General features: G+C 44.5%; 2 protein-coding genes across 4 annotated transcripts in view; both read left to right on the top strand.

The window, feature by feature from the left end:
• Nucleotides 1-87: 87 nt before the first annotated feature.
• LOC147428167 (uncharacterized) lies at nt 88-2,195 on the top strand. 3 transcript variants are annotated; one of them, XM_086497668.1, is made up of 4 exons: nt 88-442; nt 1,518-1,649; nt 1,874-1,983; nt 2,111-2,195. In XM_086497668.1, exons 1-4 carry the CDS (start codon nt 194-196, stop codon nt 2,193-2,195), a joined length of 576 nt encoding a protein of 191 aa, XP_086353794.1. In that variant the 5' UTR covers nt 88-193. The 3 variants fall into 3 exon arrangements, 1 of the variants encoding a protein (XP_086353794.1); XR_015186077.1 differs by lacking the exons at nt 1,874-1,983; nt 2,111-2,195 and having other exon boundaries at nt 303-442; nt 1,499-1,660; XR_015186078.1 differs by lacking the exons at nt 1,874-1,983; nt 2,111-2,195 and having other exon boundaries at nt 306-442; nt 1,437-1,660.
• LOC147428166 (amino acid transporter AVT6A-like) overlaps nt 2,051-27,916 on the top strand; it is a 43,484-nt gene continuing 17,618 nt past the window's right edge. Inside the window, exons 1-2 of the mRNA XM_086497667.1 lie at nt 2,051-2,675; nt 2,798-2,953. Coding sequence (XP_086353793.1) covers nt 2,279-2,675; nt 2,798-2,953 — 553 coding nt within the window. The 5' untranslated portion in view covers nt 2,051-2,278. The remainder of the gene's footprint in view (nt 2,676-2,797; nt 2,954-27,916) is intronic.

Below are 27,916 nucleotides of genomic sequence, written 5' to 3'. Positions count from 1 at the left end.
GAAGGAGGGATTGTTCTTGATACCCTCTCCTCTAACGTGCACACACTGATTGATCGCGATACATTCTTCCACGAATCCCTAACTTACAAATGATCCACTTCACTGTTGGCATCTTCAATAATGAAGGGTGTGTATAAACTCTTAAGTTTCAACGGTGGATGAATGGCCAAGATTCCAAGCAAGTTTTTTAGGCATGAATCCAGGCACCAGTTCAGCGCTTTGCTCGAAAGAGGAGGAGGAGGGGACAGGGTCCTCTCCTTCGTTCCTCTCTTCCTGTGTCAACCCACCATCGAGAATCCACAGAAAAAAAATAAAGAGGAAGCTTGCGTTAGCTTTCTCAGAGGGTCCCTGCCTGCTCGCCAACCCATTTTTCCTCGAGCCGCATTGGCTTCTGCAGATGCTGCCTCCGCTCTCATCGATTACCATGTTGGCTAACTGCCCGGTATGCTCTCTTGTCTTCTTTCCGTCCAAACCCAATCTAGCAAATGCGCTGTTGCTGCTCTATTTGTTCAAAGGAAAATGCCCTGTTTTTCTCTTCAAGAAATGTTCGGTTTCCTTTGACCCATCATGTATAAGGCTCTGATGGCTACGATTCCAGCTCGAAAATGCTCTCTTTCATTCCAACCACCATAGAGAAAATGCTTGTTTCTCTTTGAAATGCACTTTTTTCATATCTTTGTTTGCTTCTCATCACTAGTACAGAAATTTAGGCAATAGAACTTGAGACATTATGACCCCCCGCACACACTCGCCCCACCAAGAAAAAAAGAAGGGGAGAAAAAATCCTTGATTATGGGGTTGTCAAGTATGTGGCTGGTATGTGAAAATGAGGAACCCTCATTTTCCAAGAACTACACCTAGTCATTACTTTATAGCACTTTGACGGTAAAGATTTCCACAAACTAGAATTTTCTGTAAGTCACTAGTCCTGCTGTCTACTATGGAAAACTATCTGTTTCTATAGCAAATTCATTCATTCTCTTTGATATGATGGTTTTTCATACGGTTCTGGTTTGATTTGATAACTATCACTTTGCTTACTGATTGCTGATATAGCTGTTTGGATTGGGTTGATGATAGTATTTGATCACCTGATGTGCAAAGGTTTTAAACATGCCCATTTTTTCAACACATCACCACAACTGAGCCACACTCAACTATGCAGGTGTATATACCTTCACATTCTTGGTTTCTCTGTTTCTGTCCTTCCTTTTTGAGGATTCCAGTTGTGCAATCACTGTTTTCTAATCTGCTCACCGTCTAGGGCCATTCTTGCATCACTTGTGGTTGATCAGCTACTTATGGATGCACCTGCTCCATGTTCCATCTAATGTGTCAAATTACGCTAGTCAGTTATCACAGACTTTTTTCATGAAATTTAATTCGTATACTTTGATCATGCATGCATCTTGTTGATGTATTCTTTGGTCTTTTAGGTCATTTTGCAGAGATTGATATTTTGCTGTGTGTACGTGTGCGTGTCTTTTTGTTCCTATAGAGATTTGCTCCTCAAACAGGCACAAAATAGTCATTATAATCTGCAGCAGAAAAGCATCAGTGCAGTGAAAGGAGACACTCGTTACAAGAGGCTGCAGAGGGTCGTGTGTTGTCCAGCTGTGCAAAGCTTTGTACAATTGTACACGAAACAGGTTAAACTATATTAAATACGACAGCACAGAGGATCATTCATTAGTAGGAGAGAAGCAGCAAAGAGGAGATTGTCAATACAATAGAAGGGTTCTTGGACAGCTTAACGTGTGCAGTTTCAAAGGAAAAAATATTTAGAAAAAGAACTGCAACTATCTTCACAGCAAATTCGTCGATAAGTAGAGGACAATTTTTTCAACTGTTCCAAGTCGTTGCACACTATTAGATTCCAGCAATTTGCAAAGGAGACACGAATTATATTTTTACAAAGGACAACACAAAGTTACACAAAGCAAAAGCCCGATTACAAGGGTGGAAGAAGTACACTGCATCAAGGTCTTACAGCGTGAAAAACCAATTAAATTAAGCCAATTATACAGTTTACATACTTTTACCAATTTGAAGAAAGGACAGTTGTAGCCTTTTGCCTCTTTGAGCTTATACATGCAGTTTTGCCTACTAGATATTCAGCTGGAGGAGAGAAGAGCTTTTGCTTATTCACGAGTATAAAGCTGCTAAACTTTTTTCTGAAGCCAATTTACCTCTGAAGTACACAGGATCGCTACAGCCTGTTGCAAAAGGCACATTCTGCTGTTGGTACATTTCAAGTTCCAAACACAAAATTTGTATAATGGCACCTACAAGATCATTCAAAGAAGTCTCAGAGTATTCGCCTCTGCTACCATGCAAGCAGGAAGATGATGAGCGGCAACATGATGGTTACACTGCAGCCTCTCTGTCAAGTGCAGTATTTAATCTTTCCACGAGCATTGTTGGTGCAGGCATTATGGGTCTTCCGGCTACTATGAACACAGTTGGATTAATTCCTGGCATCCTTCTAATCATCTTTGTAGGATTTCTCACAAACCATTCAATTGATTACTTACTTCGGTACTCGTCTGCAAGCAAGGCCGTGTCATATTCAGGTGTCATGGCAGACTCTTTTGGGCGTATTGGACGTGTCCTATTGCAACTCTGTATTATTGTAAACAATTTTGGGTTACTGGTTGTCTACCTTATTATCATTGGTAAATCTCTTTTCATGTCATGTGTGCATATTGACGTGTGTGTGTGTGCTCTAGCGAGAAGCTCAAGATTTCTAACTTTTTAAGCTGTTATCCACTGATGCAGTTTAAATTGGCTTTTACAGCTGATGTGTTATCGGGCTCTACGATATCATCTGTTCATCACTCTGGTGTATTGGAAGAATGGGCCGGTGGTGAGACTTGGTGGAATCAAAGGACAGTTGTGATGCTCGTCACAACTATTTTTATCTTGGCTCCCTTGGCTTGTGTTCGGCATGTTGGTTAGTCTTTTCATGCCTAATATTTTTAAAAGCATGGAATTGAATAGATAGAGTGTGAAGTAAGCGCTAACATAGATCTTTATATTGTGGGTCTAGTCGTGTATGAGAATTTTTTGATAACTTGGGGCTCGTAACTGCTATATTCTAACGTTCTAAAAAATTCACAAGATGGTGTACTTTGTCTCTTGTTCTGATTTTCTCTCTCTTTAGAATCAACACCGGCGGATTTACTTTCTGCTGCTGATTTTCTCTCTCTAGTATACACCAATGATTTATCTCTCATGATGGGCTAATTCTTTGTCCCCTTGTTCTGAATAAATTGCTGGCAAATATTGCTTGGATTGCTTCTCCATGAGTGCCCAGCTTGAGGCTGATTTTTGCTTTTCTGGGTTGCTCTTCTTGATGGCTCATCTATGTTCCATTGAGTGTGGTGGCTCATGTTCACCGTCTTTCCTTTTGGAAGCAATCTAGCTCCTTGTGCAAGATTCTTCAGCCTTATCTCTCTCTTGTTATGTTATTCCAGTTCAAGCTATTTTGTTTTGATGTTTCATTGTCTATGCCTCAACTATATATGACTCTAGATGTGGTATTTCATTGCTTACGACTCAATAGTCCCAAAGGCGTCCCTGATGAAGAAGCTGTGCAGTGTTGAGATTTGGGACGTTTGGGTGCCAGTTTTGTTAGCAGTTGGCTTTTTAGAGCTTTTGGCTCTTGTAAAAGCAGCGGCCAAGTGCTTATAAAGAGAGTATCAGGGAGTTATTTTCACTCACAGTTTGCGGGTGGCTCCTTCTGGACATTGAATATGAGAAGAGGTCAATCCTATTTTATCAGGGAGTTATTTTCACTCACAGTTTGCGGGTGGCTCCTTCTGGACATTGAATATGAGAAGAGGTCAATCCTATTTTATCACACCATGGACGCAGCAGCTCCTTATGATTGTACAAGTATGTGGAGGGAGGCTATTGTCGACAAGATTCAAGTTGACAAGCAAAAAGAGGAGGTCCAACTTCTTATGCAAAATCTTCTCGAGTATTCTCAGAATCATTGCTCTGCCAAACACATGAAGGCGTCATTGATGGTGTCACAAATTGCTGACGGTGTCAACCACTAAAGACTAAGGGGGTTAAGACTCCTTGATCCTAACCCCGACCGAGGGTCTAAACCCTAATAGAAGAAGCGGAAGAAGTTCTTACCAACTTACTGAAGACGGTTGAGGGGCCTATCACCCAAAGAGGGTTAGGATTAAAAATCCTAACCTTCTCCAACTTACAGGAACCGGCCAAGGGCGTGAAACCCTAAGAAGAGCAAGCACAAGCATAGGGATGATGATGTGGTTGCAGTGTATGGACCAACCCGCATTTTACAGAGGTATCTGTTGACGTGGCAGAGCTGTACGGACAACCCATGGGGCGCTTATTTTTTGACTTGAAGCTTTTAGAGCAGTAGCTTTTCATGTGAGATGCTTTTGGATAGGCCAAGGGCCTTCAAATATGTTATGTGGGCTTTCTCTTTGGCATTCTACCGCGTGGAGAAGTAGAGCAGAGTTTCTAGAGCTTGTACCGTCTTGAGCAATATAAAGAAATACCGGAAGGGGCGCCAAGGTTTGGGGCGAGTGCCCTCTTGGTACCACTCCGGTAGTACTTGCTCGCAAGGCAGAGCTAGTACCAAGGCTGGTATTTTGCGAAAGTAGTAAGGCTACCTAGTAACTCGTATGGTTGGTGTTTACATCGCACCAGACCTACATCCGCAATATCCACCTTGGTTATGCATCCAAATGCATTAGAAGCAGTCAACATTAGAAGAACAGAAAAGTATCCCAAGATAGAAGTTCACAGATGTGCCTCACCTTCAACAGGGGGAATGTCACAAGCATGGGTCATTACTTTAGGACTAAGCTTGGCACCTTTGTAAGCCACTAGCAAGACGTGCATGTCCAGGCTGGTCATAGTTGCATACCCTCTCTTGCACAGTTTAGTCATTTCAGCATGTAGGTGTTTTGCCGTGTGTGAACCACCTCTAACTTGGCATGTTTAATAAGTCATTTTCAGCTTGTAATTCACTTGGTCGTGGGGCTGATTTTTGTCCTTGCTCGACCTTGTCTGTGCTTGTCACAAAGTGATGACGTGGCTGCCCGAAACCCTAATTTGTTGAAACCCTAACCCTAAAATCAGAAACTCTAACCCTAACCCTAACCCTGATTTGCTGACGTGGTAGGCTGACACGTGGCATGTTGTACTGACACTAGCGTGATTTACGGAAAGCTGATTTACGGAAAGCTGGGCAGATTTTGGCTTTTGCTTTTACTCAACGCAAGAGATGAGAGATAGAGAAGCTTTTGCTTTTATTTTATAAAAGCATAGAAGAACGAGAGAAAAAGCTTCTGCTTTATTTTAAAAGCTTTTGATCAGACAACTTTTTGGAACTTGCTTTATTTTATAAGCAAGAGAGAGAAAGAGCCTTTGCTTTATTTATGGGCTTTTGATTTTCAGCTTTTGGGGCTCTGCTTTTGGCATCCCTTGTAACTTTAAATATGTGAGCAGGCCTCTCACAACTCAGAGCATGGCCTCTCACAACTCAGAGCATGTGGACGCAGAGTCTGAGTGTGAGCGCCTGCCCGCACTCTTGTACTTTGAACTCAGATTAATACAAAAAGAAATATAGAAAGGGGCGCCAGTCTTTGGGGCCAATATCTCTAGGCACGGAACTCCACCGGGTTAGTGTCGAATAAATTGTGAACTGTGAACTGTTTTGAAGTGGTTATTTGGTGTTGTCGTGGTATATTCTTGACTTGGAGTGTCCAAGTTTGTTACAGTGGTATCAAAGCACGACCGATTTCTCTTCTACGGGAAATCCGATCCCAATTTTCTTTTCCGCGGCACCTATGGCTTCAGGCAAAGATCAGTCGACTCTCTCTGAATATGGAGATGGGGGAAGGGATCACAACGAAGAATCCGGCAAGGAGTATGGCCCGCCTAGGCCTACTCAGGCGCAGCGTTGAGAGATGGAGCGCCAACTATTGATCGGCGACGCAACAAAGATGATGCTCAATTTTGCGAAGGACCCAAAATTTGCGAAAACATATGAGGGAGACCTCTTTTGAGGAGGTGCAAACGCAGTGGCGGCTGACCACAGAACCACCCAAGAAACCTCCTACTCCCAGGATGTACACAAAGAAGGAATTAGAAAAGGTGGTGGATGCACGAATTGCTCAGCTTTTTGACGCGCAAAACAAAGCTGAAAAGCACGGCAAAAAGCAGAAGAAAGGCACTGACTTCCCGGGCTATTTGGGTCGTCAGGCGACATTTGAAAAGGCAAAGAAACAAAAGAAGCGTGTTCGATTTGAAGGAGTACCCAGTTCTTCCTCTTCTTCTTCCTCTGCTGACAGTTCTTCTAGCTCATCTGACACGAGCGAAGAAGATAGAAAAGGCAAAAAGCGAAGCAAGAAGCATTGCTTCGAAAGGGCAAGAAAAAGTTTAAATCTCGCCCCATGATTGACAGTTCTACAAAGGACTCGTCTACAGACAGTTCGGACTCTGCTGACAGCAACTTTTATGCAAAGAAGAAGAATTTTTATAAAGCCAACTAGTATGACTTTGTGGAAGACAAGCAAGAAAGTCAGAGTTTAAGGAAGGTGGATATTCAATTAAATTTGACACGTTTTCTGGTTATAGAGATGCTTAGAAGGCTTTGTCTTTTGTATAGCAGTTTGACATCACTTTCGCGGGAGGGCGTTAGTCAGAGCACTCTAAGATTTGGAGAGCTGCCTCCTACTTTAAGGGCAATGCTCGAACTTGGTGGTCCACGCTTCTATTAAACAAGACTGTGTCGGTTAAATGGCTGAAATTCAAGAGGCTTTTTATTTCTTCTTGGCTGACTCGGGAGTATGAAGCGATATACGAATTGCTTGGAACTATCTTCGGATGACCAAGAAGGATACAGTGGACGCTTATTGCGAGAGATTCTGGAGCTCTTTTCTACCCGCCTCTTCATTTGAGAAGATCTCGTTCAAGGAATAGATTGAGCGGTTTACCTTGGGTCTACCTACAGAGATCCGAGATCACTGCTTGGAATAGAAGTCAGCTTCTATTTAGGAGTTGATGAGTCATGCGAAACGGGGTTTTGCCATCCACTTTGGCAGTATGACTTACCCCACCGATGAGATCATGACACAAAGAGCTGAGCAGACCTTGATAAGTGAAAGTAGAAAGAGAAAGAGCAACCCAGAAAAGAAGGATGCTCGACCCAAGCTTACTCCTCAGGAGCGGGCTCGCTACATAAAGGAGGGGAAGTGCTTTGAATGCGGGGAAACTGGGCATATGTGTCACAAACGGGAGCGCATAACAATATAAAATACATTCGGATAAATAGGATTTATCACTTATCACTGAAGCCAGAGAATATAGAGAGAAATAAATAGAGAGAGAGATAGAGAGTGAGAAGATCGACACAGTACTGGGGACCAGAAGATGGGCTGGTCCCCATTTTTTTTTCTGTTCTGCCAGAAAAAGAGAGAGAACGCTGGCTGATCTGTTGCCTTATTTATCAGATGGCTGCCCACTTATTAAGTGGGCGGCCGGCGTATTTTAAAAAATAGTCTGAACCTGCCCAAAACCTCAATAAAACCTTATAAGTTAAAAACAATGCTTTCACAGCACTTCCTAGGCGTTCCTGGATGCAATCACATGCACAGTTGCAATGCAGACATAGACTTCCTCGCGGGAAAGCATTTGCTTTCCCGAAAAGCAATCCCGCTTTCTCAAAAAGCATCTGTTTTTCCTGAAAGTTTCCTCTGAACCCATCTTCATTCAAGTGCTTGCTTTTTCCTTGTGCACAATTCTAACACAGTTCGGAATTTCCTCCCGACTATGGATATTCTCTTTCCGATGCACCCGTCACCCACCTTGTGACGCATTAGGAATACCCATCACCTAGTCCTTTCCTACCGAACTTACGGTACAATCTCCTTCACGATGCTCTATGTCACCCATCCTATGACGCATTAGAGATGTCCGTTCCCCGATGGTCGGATACTTCTTCCCGATGCTCCCTGTCACCCATCCGATGTGACACATCAGAAGTACCCGTTCTTGGTGGCCTTACAGATATTCCCTTTCACAATGCTCCCGTCATTACTCTGAATGACGCACTAGGAATATTCTGTACTCGGATGTCTCCAGTGAGAAAAACCCTCTCACTTAAAATTCCAATAATTCATTTAGAATTATTTTTCCTTGGTGTTCCAAGCGAGAAAACCCTCACTTATAAATCCAATAATTCATTTAGAATCATTTTTTTGTCAGATAAAGCCAATTTGGTAACATCCCTCTCACTTATAAACAGTTGTTCTCAACTGTAGAGGTCCAACTGAACTGCCAAGGAGAAATCGGAAAAGTTCCAAATCTTGCTCAATGGTGAGTTGAGCTAGTCCTTTCTCAAAAGAGAACTTAAAAATTAAATTAAACAAAAATTCAAAAATCCAATAATTCAATACTTAGCTTACCGGTTCATGTCCTTCCTCTAGTACCTCGAGGATATCCTTCACCAATCATCAAACTTACGAGCCATGTAAGAACTCGTCATTCGCGTCTTTCCAATAGATTGGAAGTTTCCTCATCCGAGAATCTGTTAACTCAATTCCACCTTCTCAATTCCGAGAAGAATAATCCTCCTAGAAATCAATCTAGGTCTATGTCCTTGCGCATAATCCTACGATGTTAGTCCAGAGGGTATTAAACCTCTTGTGTCCTCCCACATAGGGAATGCCCAAGTCATAGAGCATTAAGCTCGATGTCTTTCTTTCACTATTTGCGATCACCTTAAAGACGGTTCTTGTTCCGGGCCGTCGCTCAATGTAGGCGGACGGTTCCAATCCAAAGATTCCTTGTGCACAGCGGCACTTCCTTCCAATCTTTTCCTCCTTCGAGTTATTACCACCACGAGTGTTTTCCCGACGCCCATTGGCGTCTCTTCCTTACAAAATCATAAAAAATGATTCACGTTGCGAGCATCAATGACGACTTTCAAAATCTCAGGCAGATAGGATTCTAGCCATAGCATTTTTTGAACGTACGTTCAAACCAGGTTAAGTTCACAATAGAGCGAACCCTCTTTGATTCTCAGGGATGTTCTCCCATATGTAATTCTTACCATTTTGAAACGGTTGGCGAACTATATTCTTACGAACATAATAGTTTGAATTTATTCCAGCAGCGTGTAAATACTACTTGACCTGCTCATGGAGAAACATATACCGCAACCAAAAGTTGCTACTGTAATGGTAAAAGCACATAGCGTACTCAATGATCAACGACCATCAGAAAACCTCTTCTCTGTAGAGAAACTCAAATTCCTTCTACCGAACACATCTCAAATAGAGATTTTCGTGTCGGAATATCTTTGCGCGCAAAAAGGCGCTCAAGAGAGTATAACAAACTCTCATCCAGTTCCTTGGTATTTTGCATCTTCGTCTGTTATCCATGTACCCAGAGGTGTACCTAAGTTTCAGTGAGCCTGGGAAATTACCTTCCCTTCGTAAGATCCTTAGAGCGAAGAGGCTCAACGTGACGATCCCTTGGCTCAATCTCAGAGCAAAACCCGCTCATCAAATAAACTAGGATTTTATTCCTTGGATTCCTTGATCATAGGCCGTAGTCGTCGCTTGTTCCTTCCCTCGTAAAGAGAGTATTCCTTCATTTGTGCGAAAAGCACTCTTATATCTTCCCTTACCGGGTAAGGGGTGTGGGCTAAAAGACTACTGAAGCTTCATTTTGCTTGAAAGCTCAGAACGGTTCCTTCATAATTTCCTACCCGCAATAGCAGGTAAATTGTTGGAGAACTACCGGATACTAGATCAATCATGGACCTTTCGGACGGTTAAGCAAAGCAGTTGTTGCTAATTGGACTATTTTCTTATTTTTAATGATTAAATCTCTTTTTTAGGATATTTTATTATGTGCACTAAGAACTGTTAAAAGATTGTAGCTACAGGAACTGCCATCAAGAACATACAACTCTGATGTGTCATTTGATGGGTGACGGTAAACATCGCGAAGGAGTTTCCGTAAGTTCGGTGGAAAGGGCCGGGTTACGAGTGCCCCTGATGCGTCACGTGATGGGTGACGGGTGCATCAGTAAGGGGGCATCCCGTAGGCTAAGGAGGAAATCCAAACCGAGTAAGAAAATACGCGTAAGAACGCAAGCACAAGAATAAAGATGGGTTCAATGAAGCTTTTTACGAAAAGCAGGAATAATCGAGGGAGGATAGATGTTTTCCCGCGAGGAGTCTGTGTCTGCATTGCATTTGTGTCGTGTCCTGCACCCGGGGACGCCTGGAATGTGTTCGTGTAGCATTGCTTTCACTAACTAAGCGAGTTTATAAAGTTTGAACAGGTTCACACTTTATTTTATTAAGTGGCCGGTCACTTTTAAGTGACGAGGCCTTTATTAATAAAATAAAGCAAGCCACTAAAAAAAAATGCCAACGTTAAAAAGCTTAGGGGGGGGTGATTTTTGCGATCTCTCTCTCTCCTCTCTCTAGGAAGCGCCAAGCCCTGCTTTTTGGCTGCTATTCCCGCCGGGTGCCAGACCCTATAAAAGGGTAGCCAGCGTTTCAGTTTTGACAAGCCGGAAGCAGTAGAAAAGCACCAGCGCTAGGATTCTGGAGCAGAGACTGGCGACGGAAACTGCAAGTGTTCGCGTGACAAGTGAGTACGGAGGTAGATTCTGCGAGCAAGAAGCGACAGGCATAAGGTGTTGATACGCATTGAGAATTGTTGCTCTGTGTGGTTTGTTTTGCAACAATCTCTCGTCTCACGGGAAGGCCCTTCACGGGAAGTACGGCTTCACGCCTAAGTCCCTTACGAGAAAGTACGGCTTTGCGCCTAAGTCCCTTACGGGAAGGAACGGCCTTGTGGCCAAGTCCTTTACGGGAAAGCATGACCTTTGGGTCTAAGATTACAGAACGGAGGGGTTTCCTCGGGTTCTCGTGCTTGTATAAGAATTCTCCCTGAATAAAAGAATACTCTTAATGGGGGGGGGGGGGGGGGGGGGGGGGGACCAACCCATCTTCTGGTCCCCAATACTGTGTCGATCTTCTCCCTTCTCTCATGTTTTCAAAGAATTATAATTTTCAGATTTTCTAAGTGCTCGTGTACGCTCCCGTTTTGTGATAGTGGTATCAGAGCTCGGACTCCTCTCTTTCTCTGCAAAGAAGGACGATTCCGGGAAGAACGGGAAGAACCATGTCGAGCCAAGGGAGAAGCGTTGAAGAGGAGCTTCAACAAGTGCAAGCTCAGCTTGCGGAGTTGCAACAAATCTTACTGTTGCCAAACGTCCAAAAGCTTTTGGGCGGAATGAAGAAAACGAATGGAACTAATGCAACCAAGCATCCAGACAATACTGTTGGCGTGAGACCACAGGAGGCAAGAGAAGAAGAATGTGCCGAGGTGCACAAAGGATCTTCGGATCGGAATGAACGGCCTACTTCAAGGAAAGGCCAGGAAAAAGCGCTCTCTCTGCTAGACGAGAGCAAGGACATCTCTATCTCATCTCCATCTTACTCTCCAGATTATACTTCTACTTCTCGATCATCTCGTCAGAAGAAGGAAGCCGCTACTACTGTCACTACCCTACATCAACCTAAAGATAAGCCTCGATTCAAGAAGTATGGCCGCAAGTCTCAACATCGCATGAGAGTCTTCAAATCGGGCGACAAGGACATCAAGTTCGAAACCTACAACGGACGGAGAGACATCTCCAAAGCACTGTCCTTCATGAGACAGTTTGAAGTTGCCTTTACTAATGGGCACTTCACAGGAAGATTCAAATTACGCCATGTGGGGATGCACCTCAAGGAAACGACAAGTAATTTGTGGTTAGCCAAGATTCTGGAAGGTTCTCAGGCTAGAACTTGGGAGAGCTTCAAATCTGAATTTTATGAGAAGGAATGGGACTGGCTTGCCTAGAAGGAACATGAAAGATTAACGACTTATGTGGACAAGTATTGGTCGGTTCTTCTGAAGGTCACTCCCTTCATGAAGATTGCCGACGAGGAAAAGAAAAGAAAATTCGAAGCGGGTCTCCAACCGCAGCTTCGAAAGAGTATGAAGGTGTATCTGCATGATACTCTTCAAAGGATGATGGAGTCAGCAATCATTGCTGAGGATTTGCACTCAACTGGGATGCCCAGAAAGATGGAGAATAGCACTTACCGTGCAACAAAGAGGGGTCTACGATGACCATGGGGGCCAAGGAAGAAAACGTCCTCCATCTAGGGACGATGATCATTCTAAGAAGCCAGAGGGCACTGGCAAGCGAACTAAGTATCTTTCTCCTACTCAACTTCAAACTTTCAGAGAGGAAGGAAGATGCTTCTACTGTGGCGAGAGAGGACATATGAAACCGGATTGCCCGCTAAAGCAGCAACGGCAAGAACAAGCCTCTACGAGGCAAGAGAAAGCAAGGAAGGAACCCGCACCGCCAAGCTCGAACTCAATCCCAGATGTTCAAGGAAACACAGAAATGGAGAAAGGGAAGCGTCAACTTCTGAAGGGATGGGGGTCTTTGAACAACCAGCGAGTACTGATTCTTTATGATCCAGGATCCACGGATAACTTCATCTCCCTGGAGACTGTAGAACGTTTGTGCCTTACACCGGCTCAGCTTGGCACACCAGTTACATCTGGATTAGCATTCGAGGGGTTGACAACCAATGGAACTCCCGTGCAAGGACAGCTCAATCTTCGGATTGGCGAGTACAAGGACTGCGAATCATTTTGATGGCACCCATCGAGGAATGTGATATCATCTTGTGTATGCCATGGCAGTTTCACATGACACCTATTCCCGATTATGTGGAAAAGACCCTCACTTTTGATCATGGGGGTAAGAAAATAAAGAGTCAAGCTGATGCAGGAGATTGGCAGTTCTCAATTGTAAGCCATATCTCCATTAAGAAAGAAATGAAGAAGTGTGTTTCTGCTTACTTGATTTTTGCATAGGATAACACTAGTAGGGACTCTGTCTCTAGTCTGGAAATTAAGCGTCTTCAATTTATTGAAAAGTACAAGGATTGTTTCACGGAAACACTTCCAGACGAACTCCCTCCGGTATGCCCGGAAGATCACCGCATAGACCTCATACCGGGTAGCTCGCCTCCCAATCAACCCCCTTATCAAGTGAGTCTTGCTCAGCAAGAGGAAATTTTGAAGCAAGTCAACGAGCTTCTAGAGAAAGGGTTAGTACGGCCCAGTGCCTCACCCTACTGCTCTCCAGTTCTACTGGTGCAAAAGAAAGATGGCACGTTTCGAATGTGCATAGACTATCGGTCTTTAAACAAGATCACAATCAAGAATCGTTTTCTGATCCCTCGGATTGATGATATACTTGATAAGTTGCAGGGTGCAAGTGTCTTTAGTCGCATAGACTTAAAGAGTGGGTATCATCAGATACGGATCGCCCCTAAGGATGTCCATAAGACTACTTTCCGCACAACCTTTGGACTATATGAATTTTTGGTAATGCCTTTCGGCTTGACCAAGGCTCCTGCGACGTTCAATGGCATGATGGACCGCATTTTCAGCCCGTATCGAGCTTTTACGGGAGTATTCTTTGACGACATACTCATCTTCTCTAAGTCAGAAGAGGAACATCGGAAGCACTTAGACTTAGTGTTTAAAGAATTGGGAAAGCATGAGTTGCATGTGAATGCAAAGAAGAGCGAATTCTTTCTCTCAGAGATACACTATCTCGGCCATATAGTCTCTCACAATCAAGTGAGTATGGATCCTGCCAAGATCCAAGTGGTAGAAGATTGGCCTATTCCCACTACGGTACATGATGTACGTAGCTTCTTGGGATTATGTTCGTATTATCGAAGGTTTGTCCGAGGATTTGCTCATGTAGCAGGACCACTTCATGATTTGACAAAGAAGAAGATTCCTTTCAGATGGGGATCGAGACAACAAGGAGCTTTTGATCGGCTCAAGTACTTGCTAAGCCATGGACCTATTTTGATAGTGCCTGACTTAAGGAAACCATTTGAGGTTCACTGCGATGCTTCAGGCGATTGCATCGGAGCAGTGTTAAACCAAGAAGGCCATGCAGAGGCCTACGAAAGTAGACGGCTTAAGGATGCAGAGTTGCATGCATCAATCTACGAAAAGGAACTCTCGGCTGTGATTCACGCCTTATCCAACTGGAAGCACTATCTTCTAGGAGCGGATTTTGTGATCAAGACTGATCACCAAAGTTTGCGGTATTTTCTTACGCAAAGGAAACTATCTGAAAAGCAGATGAGATGGGCAAACTTTTTGTCTATGTTTCACTTCCAGATCCTTCACACGGCTGGGAGTAAGAATGTAGTCGCAGACGCATTGTCTAGGCGGCCAAGGGTGAACGCTATCACTTCGGTGTATCACCAAGAATTAGAAGCACTACCGGATTTATATCCGAATGATCCAGACTTCTCCACCATTTGGGGAAAGCTACATCGTGGAGAGAATGAGTTTCCCTATTCCATTCGGGACGGTTATCTCTACCACCATCAGGCCATATGTGTGGCGGAACCATTAAGAAAGAAGATCATGGATGAAGCACACGCTTCGCCTTATGCGGGTCATCGGGGTATTCTCCCTACGACCATAGCAATGGAAAGATATTTCTTTTGGCCTAGCCTTAAAGCAGACATTGATAAGTATGTCAGGGAATGCTTGGTTTGCCAAAAAGTGAAGTATGATCGGCATAAGACGCCTGGGTTGCTACAACCTTTGCCTGTGCCTAACGAACGTTGGGAAAGTATTGCCATGGACTTCATCGTGGACCTCCTCAGACTGGAAATGACGCGATCTGGACCATTGTGGACAGGTTTAGCAAGCAAGAACACTTCATACCAGTCAAGAAAACGATCAAAGCAGATCATATGGCTAGGGTCTTTCTAGCACAGATCTTTAAGCATCATGGAATGCCTAAGTCTATTGTGAGCGATCGAGATCGTCGCATGACAGGAAATTTTTGGCGTGCCTTGATGGATAATCTTGGTACAAAGCTGAATTTCTCATCTGCCTACCATCCTCAAACGGACGGGCAGAGTGAGATAGCCAACTCCACAGTATTGGATATGTTAAAAGCTTATGTGTCAGATTGACAATCTGAATGGGAGAAATATTTGCCTCTTGTCGAGTATGCGTATAACAATACCATATACTCATCGACGGGGAAAGCACCTTTTGAGATTCTCGATGGTAAGCCTTTGCTTCCACCCATCCTTTTAACTAAGGATAAGATCTTTGCAGCAGATGAATTTGTCCGGGATTTGGACGCAGCCTACGGGCAAGTTAGGAGAGCTATTCTACGCTCTCAGGAAAAGCATAAGAAAGCTGCAGACAAGCACAGAAGGAATCTAGACTTAACAGTCGGACAGTTAGTCTTACTTAAGTTTGAGAAGGCAAGACTTAAGAAACAAGCGTCTCATAAGGGGAAAGTGGTAAAAATTTCTACCCGTTATTATGGGCCGTTTAAGATCACTGAGCGAGTGAATGATGTCACTTTCCGATTAGAGCTACCGCCTAATTGGAAGATCCATAATGCTTTCCATGTCAGTTTACTCCGGCCGTATGTGGGACCGCCTCCAAGCCAGCCTAGTGCTGAGGAACCTCCTGAGGTTGAGGAAACAGAAGAAATACTCCAACCGGAGCAGATAGTAAGTCATCAGGAGCGGTCTCTCAAATCCGGAAAGATGACACGGAAGTATTTGGTTAAGTTTAAGAACTACTCGAATCTAGATGCTCAGTGGATGACGCATGAGGAATTAGCAGCTTATCCCGAGATATTGGAGGTATATGTCCAAGCACTACAGTTGAGGTCAACTGTTTAGAAGCTAGAGGGATGTTGCTAATTGGACTATTTTCTTATTTTTAATGATTAAATCTCTTTTTTAGGATATTTTATTATGTGCACTAAGAACTGTTAAAAGATTGTAGCTACAGGAACTGCCATCAAGAACGGACAACTCTGATGTGTCATTTGATGGGTGACGGTAAACATCGCGAAGGAGTTTTCGTAAGGTCGGTGGAAAGGGCCGGGTAACGAGTGCCCCTGATGCGTCACATGATGGGTGACGGGTGCATCAGTAAGGGGGCATCCCGTAGGCTAAGGAGGAAATCCAAACCGAGTAAGAAAATACGCGTAAGAACGCAAGCACAAGAATAAAGATGGGTTCAATGAAGCTTTTTACGAAAAGCAGGAACAGTCGCGGGAGGACAGATGTTTTCCTGCGAGGAGTCTGTGTCTGCATTGCATTTGTGTCGTGTCCTGCACCCGGGGACGCCTGGAATGTGTTCGTGTAGCATTGCTTTCACCAACTAAGCGAGTTTTTAAAGTTTGAACAGGTTCACACTTTATTTTATTAAGTGGCCGGTCACTTTTAAGTGACCAGGCCTTTATTAATAAAATAAAGCAAGCCACTCAAAAAAAATGCCAGCGTTAAAAAGCTACGCAGGGGGGGGGGGGGGGGGGGGCTGATTTTTGCGATCGCTCTCTCTCCTCTCTCTAGGAAGCGCTCAGCCTTGCTTTTTGGCTGCTATTCCCGTCGGGTGCCAGACCCTATAAAAGGATAGCCAGCGTTTTAGTTTTGACAAGCCGGAAGCAGCAGAAAAGCACCAGCGCTAGGATTCTGGAGCAGAGACTGGCGACGGAAACTGCAAGTGTTCGCGTGACGATTGAGTACGGAGGTCGATTCTGCGAGCAAGAAGCGACAGGTATAAGGTGTTGCTACGCATTGAGAATTGTTGCTCTGTGTTGTTTGTTTTGCAGGAATCTCCCGTCTCACAGGAAGGCCCTTCACGGGAAGTACGGCTTCACGTCTAAGTCCCTTACGAGAAAGTACGGCTACGTGCCTTAGTCCCTTACGGGAAGGAACGGCCTTGTGCCCAAGCCCTTTACGGGAAAGCACGACCTTCGGGTCTAAGATTACAGAACGGAGGGGTTTCCTCGGGTTCTCGTGCTTGTATAAGAATTCTCCCTGAATAAAAGAATACTCTTAACGGGGGGGGGGGGGGGACCAGCCCATCTTCTGGTCCCCAATACTGTGTCGATCTTCTCCCTTCATGTTTTCAAAGAATTATAATTTTCAGATTTTCTAAGTGCTCGTGTACGCTCCCGTTTAGTGACAGTAGTTCATCGTGTAAAACAATGTTTTGACTCAACCTTACTGTCATAAACACTCGAAAGTGATTGTCCTGGTTAGACACATGCATATCTCGTGCATAAAAGCAATACGCAGTTGATGAGTTCCTCAAAGATTTAACTTTGATCAAAGACCTGCCCTCTCACTTAAAGTTTGAGGGTCTTCTATTCAAAAACTCAGGAGTTAGATTGAATTCACTTACTCCAAACTTTCTCCGGATAGCAATGTATCCTTTGAAGAGAGGTAACAAAAATTCGTTGTTTCTGTGTTCAATGGTTCTCGTCCCACTGCGGGGATTGTATTCTATGTACACTAAGGTGTACACTTTTAGCTTTTATTGCTGACTGCACCATCTGCTGCAAAGTATCTTGCAGATGGGTTTACAAAATTCGGGCTACCACGTTCGTTCTAGAATAAGACTTGATGGTTCCCGGAAGCCTCAGCTTCCGATTCCTAGGGCAAAACCCTATTCCAAGGAACTTCCGTTCCTTATTCCAATTCCTCGAGAATCAAGGTTCTCGCCTCACCTTCCAGACTCAGGGCATGGCATCCCTGCAACTCTTTTCCAACTCTCTTTCCAGAGTCCTCTTCCCGCAGAACAACTCTGCTTTCGCGGACACGAAGTCCTTACTTGGGAATCCCAACTTGCGGATCACAACTTGAGAGACTACCTCTCTCCGATCCATGGATCTACTTCCCAAACTCGAGTACAAAACCCTTGGACTGATCTGGCTCTAGTTCCTCAGAGCGTTTTTCTCCTGCAGAGGCTCATACTTTCCTCTGCTCCTACTCCCTCACTAAGAGGAAGTACACTTGTAAACAAATACTCAGAGTTCATAACATGAAAATCATTACCTTCAAAGTCTGGGCGCTCGAAACGCAACTCCGTTCTCGAAAAGCAATTCCCCGGAAGAGATCTCTCCATAGAAAATCCTCTCTTCCAATCCTACACACAAAAGAGGCGTGTTCTCGTGTTCCTTCTCGTAAATCAGCCCCGTCTACGACGTTTATGGGCTGAAAACAGAGAAAAACAGCAACTTGTCGCGATGGAAACACGCTTCGTAGGCACTTCTTTGCGAGGGAACTCGCGCACTGGGTCTTGGCGACATCTGGTACACTTGGGGCAGCCATGGGCATCACCGGCAACGTCTTCTTTACGGCTGAAATCTGCAGCAGCATCTCCTCCTTGCAAAGATTCGTCCTCCCCTCTGAGTGAGGGCATGTGATGCTTTTATAGCTCCTAGCCACGGGCACGAATAGCTGCTCGCGTAGAGATCGCGGCCGTTTTTTTTTTTTTTCCTGTTCTGCCAGAAAAAGAGAGAGAAAACGCTGGCTGATCTGTTGCCTTATTTATCAGATGGCTGCCCACTTATTAAGTGGGTGGCCGGCGTATTTTAAAAAATAGTCTGAACCTGCCCAAAAACTCAATAAAACCTTATAAGTTAAAAACAATGCTTTCACAGCACTTCCCAGGCGTCCCTGGATGCAATCACATGCACAGTTGCAATGCAGACATAGACTTCCTCGCGGGAAAGCATCTGCTTCCCGAAAAGCAATCCCACTTTCTCAAAAAGCATCTGTTTTTTCTCAAAGTTTCCTCTGAACCCATCTTCATTCAAGTGCTTGCGTTTTCCTTGTGCACAATTCTAACATAGTTCGGAATTTCCTCCCGACTATGGATATTCTCTTTCCGATGCACCCGTCACCCACCTTGTGACGCATTAGGAACACCCATCACCTAGTCCTTTCCTACCAAAGTTACGGTACAATCTCTTTCATGATGCTCTATGTCACCCATCCTATGACGCATCAGAGATGTCCGTTCCCGGATGGTCGGATACTTCTTCCCGATGCTCCCTGTCACCCATCCCGATGTGACGCATCAGAAGTACCCGTTCTTGGTGGCCTTACAGATATTCCCTTTCACAGTGCTCCCGTCATTACTCTGAATGACGCACTAGGAATATTCTGTACTCGGATGTCTCTAGTGAGAAAAACCCTCACTTAAAATTCCAATAATTCATTTAGAATTATTTTTCCTTGGTGTTCCAAGCGAGAAAACCCTCTCACTTATAAATCCAATAATTCATTTAGAATCATTTTTCTGTCAGATAAAACCAATTTGGCAACATATGTAAGGGCAGCGGAATGAATGTTTGAACTTTGCTCAAGATGAGTGCTCTGAACTGTGCTCAAGGTTCCTTTTGTTCTTATGGAAGGGGGAGCCTTCCGTTCTTAATGAGAGAGTGCAATGATCACAAACAAAGTGAATGGACACAGTGAATGGAAGTGTATGAGACTGAGAGATAGAGAGAGAAGAGAAATATGACACCAGAGACGTAAAACCCTCCTCCGAAGGCCCCACTCTCGATGGCGAGAGCGGTCTACTTATGATTGCACAATCTGTACAATGCTTCGACTTGCCGACGATGTCGACGACGATGAGGATAACGACGAGACGGGCTGAAATCTGCAAATCTTTATCTACTGAATTCTGACTCTATGTCGACGATGATTCGACGACGACGCGCTGAAAACGTAGATGCTGAAATCTGCGTTTTCTGGGCTGAAACTGTTAATCTTGCGGAAACTGACTGTGCGGCGAGGAATTGCTGCGGGAAGGTGAGATCTGCGAGGTTCGGGACTTGATCTACGGTTTTTAAAGGCTGAAAACTGAAAACGCTGGTCCTATGGCTTATTCTGTCGCGATGATCTGCAAAAACGCTGAGGTTGATCTGCAAACCAAAAACGCTAGGGCTGAAAACTGACCTTGCGGGGAAATCTGCTAACGCTAGGAAATCTACTGTGTTGCTGTGGGAATCTACTAACGCTAGGGCTGATTTGTTGTCTATTGTTGCCGGGAATCTGCAATTGCAAAAACGCTGGCTGATCTGGTGCAAAAACGCTAGGCCTTCTGGTGAGAGAAAACACCAGAGTTGTCGTCGGTGTTGGTCTTGCTGAGAAGTTGCCTATTGAGCAAGGTGCTCCTGCTGCCTCTTATGCCAGAAAGTGCTAACTCTGGTTTGCTTATATATTAACTTAGCAAAATTGTCCTACCTACTTTCCAACAAAAGTCACATAAAATTAATAAGTGAAAAATGTCAAAAATAGGAAAAATAGACCTATGCACTGTAAAATGCTACTGATTGGATCTGACTGGAATCTGATGGTCATGCTGTGTGCAACCAGAGGATATGCATCTAATTTAAGTGTGCGGACATGCACGGTCTGCAAACAGACTCACAAAAGTGCCAGATCACTTCCTATTCTAGACTGACTTGACTGAAGTGAACCGTGATCATGCTGTAGCTTGTCCACGGACACATAGGGTTGGATGTGTCACGTGGCACCGAATGAACAGGATGAAGAAAGGCCAGAAAGTTCTACAGCAGCTGAGAGACGTGGCAGAAAAGGCAGATAAAAAGCAGAACTGGTACCACATTGCGTGGGGCGTGAACCGAATCAAATGAATGAAAGTACAAACTTTGCTGCTTTTGAGGCAAAGTGGAAGATCAGGAAGCTCTTTTGAAGGAGCCAAGGCCAACTTCTTGAATTGGCGGCTCGATTTGGAATTACGCATGATAGGCTGAGGCCACAAGCGGAGGTAGTTCGAGTGGCACCGCACCCGGACGGGATGTTGCCATTACACCGAGCATTGGCAAACTTCGTTTGCAATGATAGGGGTGTTTAGGGCACGAGGAGTTTTACATATTTTCCTTCGGAGGTTGTGACGTTCTACTCGAAATCCCTTGGTACCACAACAACAACGCCGTGGGTGACTACCGGGCTGAGAAAGCGACTTTGACAAATGAAGGGCTCAGAGATTGTACTTGATAAACTTCAGTTTCTTTACTCATTCTATTTGGGACAGAACTGAACGATGGATAAAGGTCGAATATGTTTTGGACCTGAACAAAAGAATGCAAAGATTTTCTCCACACTCATCCCGATTGCTTTTCAGAGGGCCTATCAAGTGAGTTACCACCCGCTCGTCCTGAGGATTATACTGATGCCAGGAAGCCTACCACCGAACCGGCCACCTTATCGTGTGAGCCGAGCCCAGAACGAAGAGATTATGAACCAAGTGAAAGACCTCTTGGAAAAGGGTCTTGTGTCACAAAGTGATGACGTGGCGGACAGCAGAAACCCTAATTTCTGCCAGAAACCCTAAAATTCCTGCAAACCCTAATTTTTGCCAAAAACCCTAAATTCCGGAAATCGCGGAGGCGGATTATTAATTTTTTTTTTTTGGAAAATGATGAGCGACGCGAATTTTGCTTTTGCTTTTTTTAAAAAAAAAAGAAGAGAAAAGACTCTCTAAGAGAGAGAGAGAACTGATGCTTTTGATTTTAAAAGCTTTTGGGGCTCTGCTTTTGGGCATCCCTTGTAACCTTTAAATTAGTGGTGAGGGCCTCACTTCTCAGAGCATCTGGACGCAGAGTCTGAGAGTGAAACCCTAACCGCTCTCTTGTACTTTGATGATTGATTAATACAAAAAGAAATACCGAAAGGGGCGCCAGTCTTTGGGGCCAATATCTCTAGGCACGGAACTCCGCCGGGCCAGTGCAAATCTATTGTGATCTGTGAATTGTTTTGAAGTGGTTATTTGGTGCTGTCGCGGTTGATTCTTGACTTGGAGTGTCCAAGTTTGTTACAGTGGTATCAGAGCACGGCCGATTTCTCTTCTACGGGAAATCCGATCCCCGAATTTTTTTTCCGCGGCACCTATGGCTTCGGGCAATGATCAGTCGACTCCCTCTGCATCTGGAGATGCGGGCTGGGATCACAACGAAGATTCAGGCAGAGAGTATGGCCCGCCTCGGCCTACTCAGGCGGAGCAAAGAGAGATGGAGCGTCGCCAGTTGATAAGCGATGCAACAAAGATGATGCTCAATTTTGCCATGGACCCGAAGATGGCAAAATATATGAACCAGACCTCTTTGGAAGAGGTACAGATGGAGTGGCAGAGAACCACAACACCACTCCCGAAACCTGCTCTCAAGAAACCTTCTGCCTTCAAGAAATATACGGAGAAGGAACTGGAGAACGTGGTTGATGCACGGATTGCTCAGCTTTTCGACGTGCAAAAGAAAGGCAAAAAGCACGGCAAAAAAGCAGAACAAAGGTACTGACTTCCCGGGATATTTGGGTCGTCAGTCGACATTCGACAAAGCAAAGAAACGGAAGAAGCGTGTTCGATTTGAAGGAGTACCCAGTTCTTCTTCTTCTTCTTCTGACCAGTCTTCTAGCTCCTCGGATTAGAGCGAAGAAGACAGAAAAAAGCAAAAAGCGAAGCAAGACACAAAGCTTCGGAACGGGCAAGAAAAAGGCAAAGAAGGCTACATCTCGCCCAGAGACTGACAGTTCTACTCAGGTCTCGTCTACAGACAGCTCAGATTCCGATGACGGAAAGTTTTATGCGAACAAGAAGAATTTTTACAAAGCCAACCAGTATGACTTTTTCGAAGATAAAAGCAAGAAAGTCCGAGAGTTTAAGGAAGGTGGCCACTCGATCAAGTTTGATACTTTTCAGGATACTCAGATGCTTCGAAGGCTTTGTCTTTTATACAGCAGTTTGACATCGCTTTCGCGGGAGGACGCTATTCAGAGCACTCCAAGATTCGGAGAGCTGCCTCTTACTTTGAGGGGAATGCTCGTACTTGGTGGTCCACGCTTCTATTAAGCAAGACTGTGCCAGTTACATGGCTGAAATTCAAGAGGCTTTTTATTTCTTCTTGGTTGACTCAAGAGTTTGAGCGAGATATACGAGGTGCTTGGAACCATCTCCGGATGACCAAGAGCGATACAGTGAATTCTTATTGTGAAAGATTCTGGAGCTCTTTTCTACCCGCCTCTTTATTCAGAGAACAGATTGAGCGGTTTACCTTGGGTCTACCTACAGAGATCCGAGATCACTGCTTGGAACAGAAGTCAGCTTCTATTCAGGAGTTGATGAGTCATGCGAAGCGGGGCTTTGCCATTCACTCTGGCAGTTTGACCTACCCCACAGATGAGGCCATGACACAACGAGCCGAACAGACTTCTGGGAATGAAAGTAGAATGAAAAAGAGCAACCCAGAGAAAAAAAAAGGATGCACGACCCAAGCTTACTCCTGAGGAGAGAGCTTGCTTCATCAGAGAGGGGAAGTGCTTTGGATGCGGGGAACATGGACATATTTCCGCGAAGTGCCCTGATAAGGCACAGAAAGAACAGAATGATAAAGACGACGACAGGTCTGAGAGTTCGAGAGCAGCTGAGGAATGTGGCAGAAAAGGCAGATAGAAAAGCAGAACTGGTACCACATGGCGTGGGACTTGCACCGAATCAAATGAATGAAAGTACAAACTTTGCCGTTTTTTTTTTGGGGCAAAGTGAAGGATCAGGAAGCTCTTTTGAAGGAGCCAAGGCCAACTTCTTTTCACTTGGAATTGGTGGCTCGATTTGGATCTGCGCCCGACAGACTGACGCCACAGGCGGAGGTAGTTCGACTGGCACCCGGATGGGATGTTGCCATTACACCGAGCATTGGCAAACTTCGTTTGCAATGACAGGGGTGTTCAGGGCACGTGAGTGACGTTCTACTCGGGATCCCTTGGTACCACAAGAACTACGCCGTGGTTGACTACCGGGCCGAGAAAGCGACTTTGATAAATGAAGGGCTTAGAGATTGTACTTGATGAACTTCAGTTTTCTTACTCATTCTTTTGGGAGAACTGAACGATGGATAAAGGTTGAATATGTTTTGACCTGAAGAAAAGAACGCCAAGATTTTTTTTCTCCACGCTCATGCCGATTGCTTTTGAGAGGGCCTGAAGATCATACCATTGATCTGATATCTGGAAGCACGCCACCGAATCGGCCACCTTATCGTGTGAGCCGAGTACAGAATGAAAAGATTATGAACTCAGTGAAAGACCTCTTGGAAAAGGGTCTTGTCCAGCCTAGTACTTCACCGTATTGCTCTCCAGTGTTGTTGGTTTTGAAGAAAGACGGATCTTGGAGAATGTGCATCGATTATAGCACTCTCAACGAAATCACCATCAAGAACAGATTTCCGATTCCTAGGATCGATGATATACTCGACAGGTTACAGGGATCCTCGTGCTTTAGCAGGATTGACTTGAAGAGTGGATACCATCAGATCAGGATAGCACCAGGAGATGTCTACAAGACAGCTTTTCGGACGACTTTTGGGTTATTTGAGTTTTTGGTGATGCCTTTTGGCTTAACCAATGCTCCTGCGACATTTAACCGGATGATGGATAGGATTTTTCGAGAGTACAGGCTATTTGTTGGCACTTTCTTTGACGACATCATTGTTTTCTCCAAGAATGAGGCAGAACACAGAGATCATCTGTTTCAGGTCTTTCAGGCATTACGAGATCACAAGTTAGTGATTAATGCAAAGAAAAGTGAATTTTTCCTACCAGAGATACACTTTTTGGGACACATTGTGTCAGCAGGAGGAGTGCGAATGGACCCGGCCAAGATAGAGACTATCCGTGATTGGCCCGATTTGAGGAATGTCCATGAAGTTAGAAGCTTCTTGGGACTGTGTTCGTACTACAGGCGGTTCATACGAAACTTTGCAGAGGTTGCTTCCCCTTTGCATACCTTGACACAGAAAGGAGTACCTTTTTCGTGGGGACCCACAGAGGTGACTGCCTTTCAGACATTGAAAGAGAAATTGACTACGGGACCTATTTTGACTTTGACGGACTTGCAGAAGTCATTCGAAGTATATTGTGATGCTTGTGGTCATAGTCTGGGTGCGGTCTTGATGCAAGAAGGCCATGTCATAGCTTACGAGAGCCGTTTGTTCTCTAGGCCAGAGATGACAGCACAGATTTATGAGAAAGAGCTTTTGGCGGTTATCCATGCTCTTACTCAGTGGCGGCATTTCCTACTCGGAGCGGATTTTACTGTCTTTACAGACCATCAGAGTTTGCGCTACTTCTTGTCACAGAAGCAGCTTTCGGAAAAGCAGATGCGGTGGGTGAACATCTTGTCACACTTTCACTTCCAGATTGTCCATGTGCAGGGACAGAAGAATGTGGTGGCAGATGCTTTGTCTCGGAAACCGTTGGTTCTGGCTATTTCCGCGATACATCATAGGAGCTTCGAGGATATGGTCGATCAGTATGCCACAGATACAAGTTTTGCAGATATTTTCACATGGATACGGGATGGGGAGACAGCAGCTGGATACTCCCTTCGGGAAGGCTACTTGATGAAAAAGACTATGTTGTGCGTTACACAGCCGTTGAGAGAAAAGGTTATGACTGATTGCCACTGTCCACCTTTTACGGGTCACCGCGGCATTGCTACCACCATGAAAGGGGTAGAGAGAGATTTCTTTTGGCGGAGACTGAAGAAGGATGTGGAAGAGTTTGTGCGCAGTTGCTTGGTATGCCAGAAGGTCAAGTTTGACAGGCATAAAGCACAGGGATTGTTACAGCCTTTACCCATACCCACCCGCCCCTAGGAAAGTATTGAAATGGATTTCATTTTTTTTGATCTCCCGAGAATACAGAATGATCACGATGATTTTCCGATTACATGGCACGCCTGAGACGATTGTCTCCGACAGAGACCCCAGATTTATGAGTTTGTTTTGGAAGGCAATTTGGGAGAACATTGGCACGCGGTTGCAGTTCTCGTCATCGTTCCACTTGCAGACTGACGGGCAATCTGAGATTGCCAATTCAGTGATTTTAGATTTATTGAAGTCTTGTATCTCACATCAGAAGACTCAATGGGAAAAGAACTTACCTTTGGTGGAATTTGCCTACAATAACTCGATACACTCTTCGACGGGGAAGACGCCATGAGAGATTGTTGAAACTGCTGCGAAGGTTCCATCCTTCCTGAGCACGAAAGATTAGAAATTTGAAGCGGATGAATATTCGCGAGATTTGGATACGGCTTTTGCCAAGGTTCGCGAGACTTTACAGAAGTCTCAAGAACGACAGAAAAAGGCAGCGGATCGCCATCGTCGCGACTGGAAACTGAAGGAGGATGATTGGGTGCTCTTACTTTTGAGAAGGCACGCCTAAGAAAGAAAAAGGGAAAGGAGAGGCTTTTTCCAAAGCTTAGTATGTGATACTACGGACCTTTCCAGATTACCGACAAGATAAATGATGTCTCCTTCCGATTGAAACTGCCAGATACTTGGAGGATTCATAATGCATTGCATGTGAGTCTCTTGAACCCTGTTAAGGGTGATGTGCCTGATGATGGGGAGCCTGATGAGCAACCCGAAGTGGAAGAAAACGAGGAGATCCTTGTTCCTGAACAGATTTTGGCACATAAGGATACGAAGAATAAGGGTAAAGTTCGAAGGCGGTTCTTGGTTAAGTTCAAGAATTATCCTGCACTTGATGCGAAGTGGATGGAGGAGGAGGACCTAGCAGATACTCCTCAGATTGTGAAACTTTACCTCGATGCTTTTGGTTTAGCATAGTCTACTCCAAATGGAACCCAGAATTCAGCTTGGCCGAAGATCTGGTGCAGTGGGATGCACAAGAGGGGAGTTACTCCACTCCTTTGTCAACAGATGCCTCGATTTTGATACTAAAGTCACTGATGTCTCTTTGAGCTTCAGGGATACTGAGAGCTGACAGTATTCTGCTGGATGACTTTATGAAATGGAATTCCTGATTATGATACTGATTTGTTCTTGACTTCTTGTGAGTACAGGAACTGATAGAGGAAATGACTGCAGCATTTTGGTCTGATTGATCTCGAATAGACATGGTTGCAATAGGGGTTAGTCAATCGGACATCGATGAGGTCCCGATTGGACCTAGATGTGATTGCTAGCTACATTGCCGATAAATCATGGTCTAAGATCCGAATGAATGTTGAATGTCATGTGATGTCCTGTGATGTCTGGTGATGTCCTGTGATGTCGTGTGATGTGACTGTCGATTTTGTACATGTGCTAGATGTGTGTTCCTAGTACGTAGGTACTAACAGTCAGTGTCTGCTAAGACGGTTTATGGCTTTTGTCGGTTTTGCAGGCGTAATCGCGGTCGATTACAATGCTTTCAAGAGGGGGGTATGTCACAAAGTGATGACGTGGCGGACAGCAGAAACCCTAATTTCTGCCAGAAACCCTAAAATTCTTGCAAACCCTAATTTTTGCCAAAAACCCTAAATTCCGGAAATCGCGGAGGCGGATTATTAAAAAAAAAATAAATAATTTTTTTTTTTTGGAAAATGACGAGCGACGCGAATTTTGCTTTTGCTTTTTTTTTATAAAAAAAAAGAGAAAAGACTCTCTAAGAGAGAGAGAGAACTGATGCTTTTGATTTTAAAAGCTTTTGGGGCTCTGCTTTTGGGCATCCCTTGTAACCTTTAAATTAGTGGTGAGGGCCTCACTTCTCAGAGCATCTGGACGCAGAGTCTGAGAGTGAAACCCTAACCGCTCTCTTGTACTTTGATGATTGATTAATACAAAAAGAAATACCGAAAGGGGCGCCAGTCTTTGGGGCTAATATCTCTAGGCACGGAACTCCGCCGGGCCAGTGCAAATCTATTGTGATCTGTGAATTGTTTTGAAGTGGTTATTTGGTGCTGTCGCGGTTGATTCTTGACTTGGAGTGTCCAAGTTTGTTACATCTTGTCTAGCCTAGTACTTCACCGTTTTGCTCTCCAATGTTGTTGGTTTTGAAGAAAGACGGATCTTGTAGAATGTGCATCGATTATAGAGCTCTCAACAAAATCACCATTAAGAACAGATTTTCGATTCCTAGGATCGATGATATACTTGACAGAT

Source organism: Adiantum capillus-veneris, chromosome 23 (genome assembly GCF_014529385.1).
Source record: "Adiantum capillus-veneris isolate H3 chromosome 23, ASM1452938v2, whole genome shotgun sequence".
Classification (NCBI taxonomy): Eukaryota; Viridiplantae; Streptophyta; class Polypodiopsida; order Polypodiales; family Pteridaceae; genus Adiantum; species Adiantum capillus-veneris.
This window is presented reverse-complemented; position numbering and strand designations above follow the sequence as displayed.

Bases quoted from the DNA above. Each gene is read 5' to 3' on its own strand.
- LOC147428167 (XM_086497668.1), top strand. From the start codon at position 194: ATGAATCCAGGCACCAGTTCAGCGCTTTGCTCGAAAGAGGAGGAGGAG. The intron at 443-1,517 runs GTATGCTCTCTT...CTCCTCAAACAG, and splicing joins CCATGTTGGCTAACTGCCCG to GCACAAAATAGTCATTATAA. The intron at 1,984-2,110 runs GTCTTACAGCGT...TTTGCCTACTAG, and splicing joins AAGAAGTACACTGCATCAAG to ATATTCAGCTGGAGGAGAGA.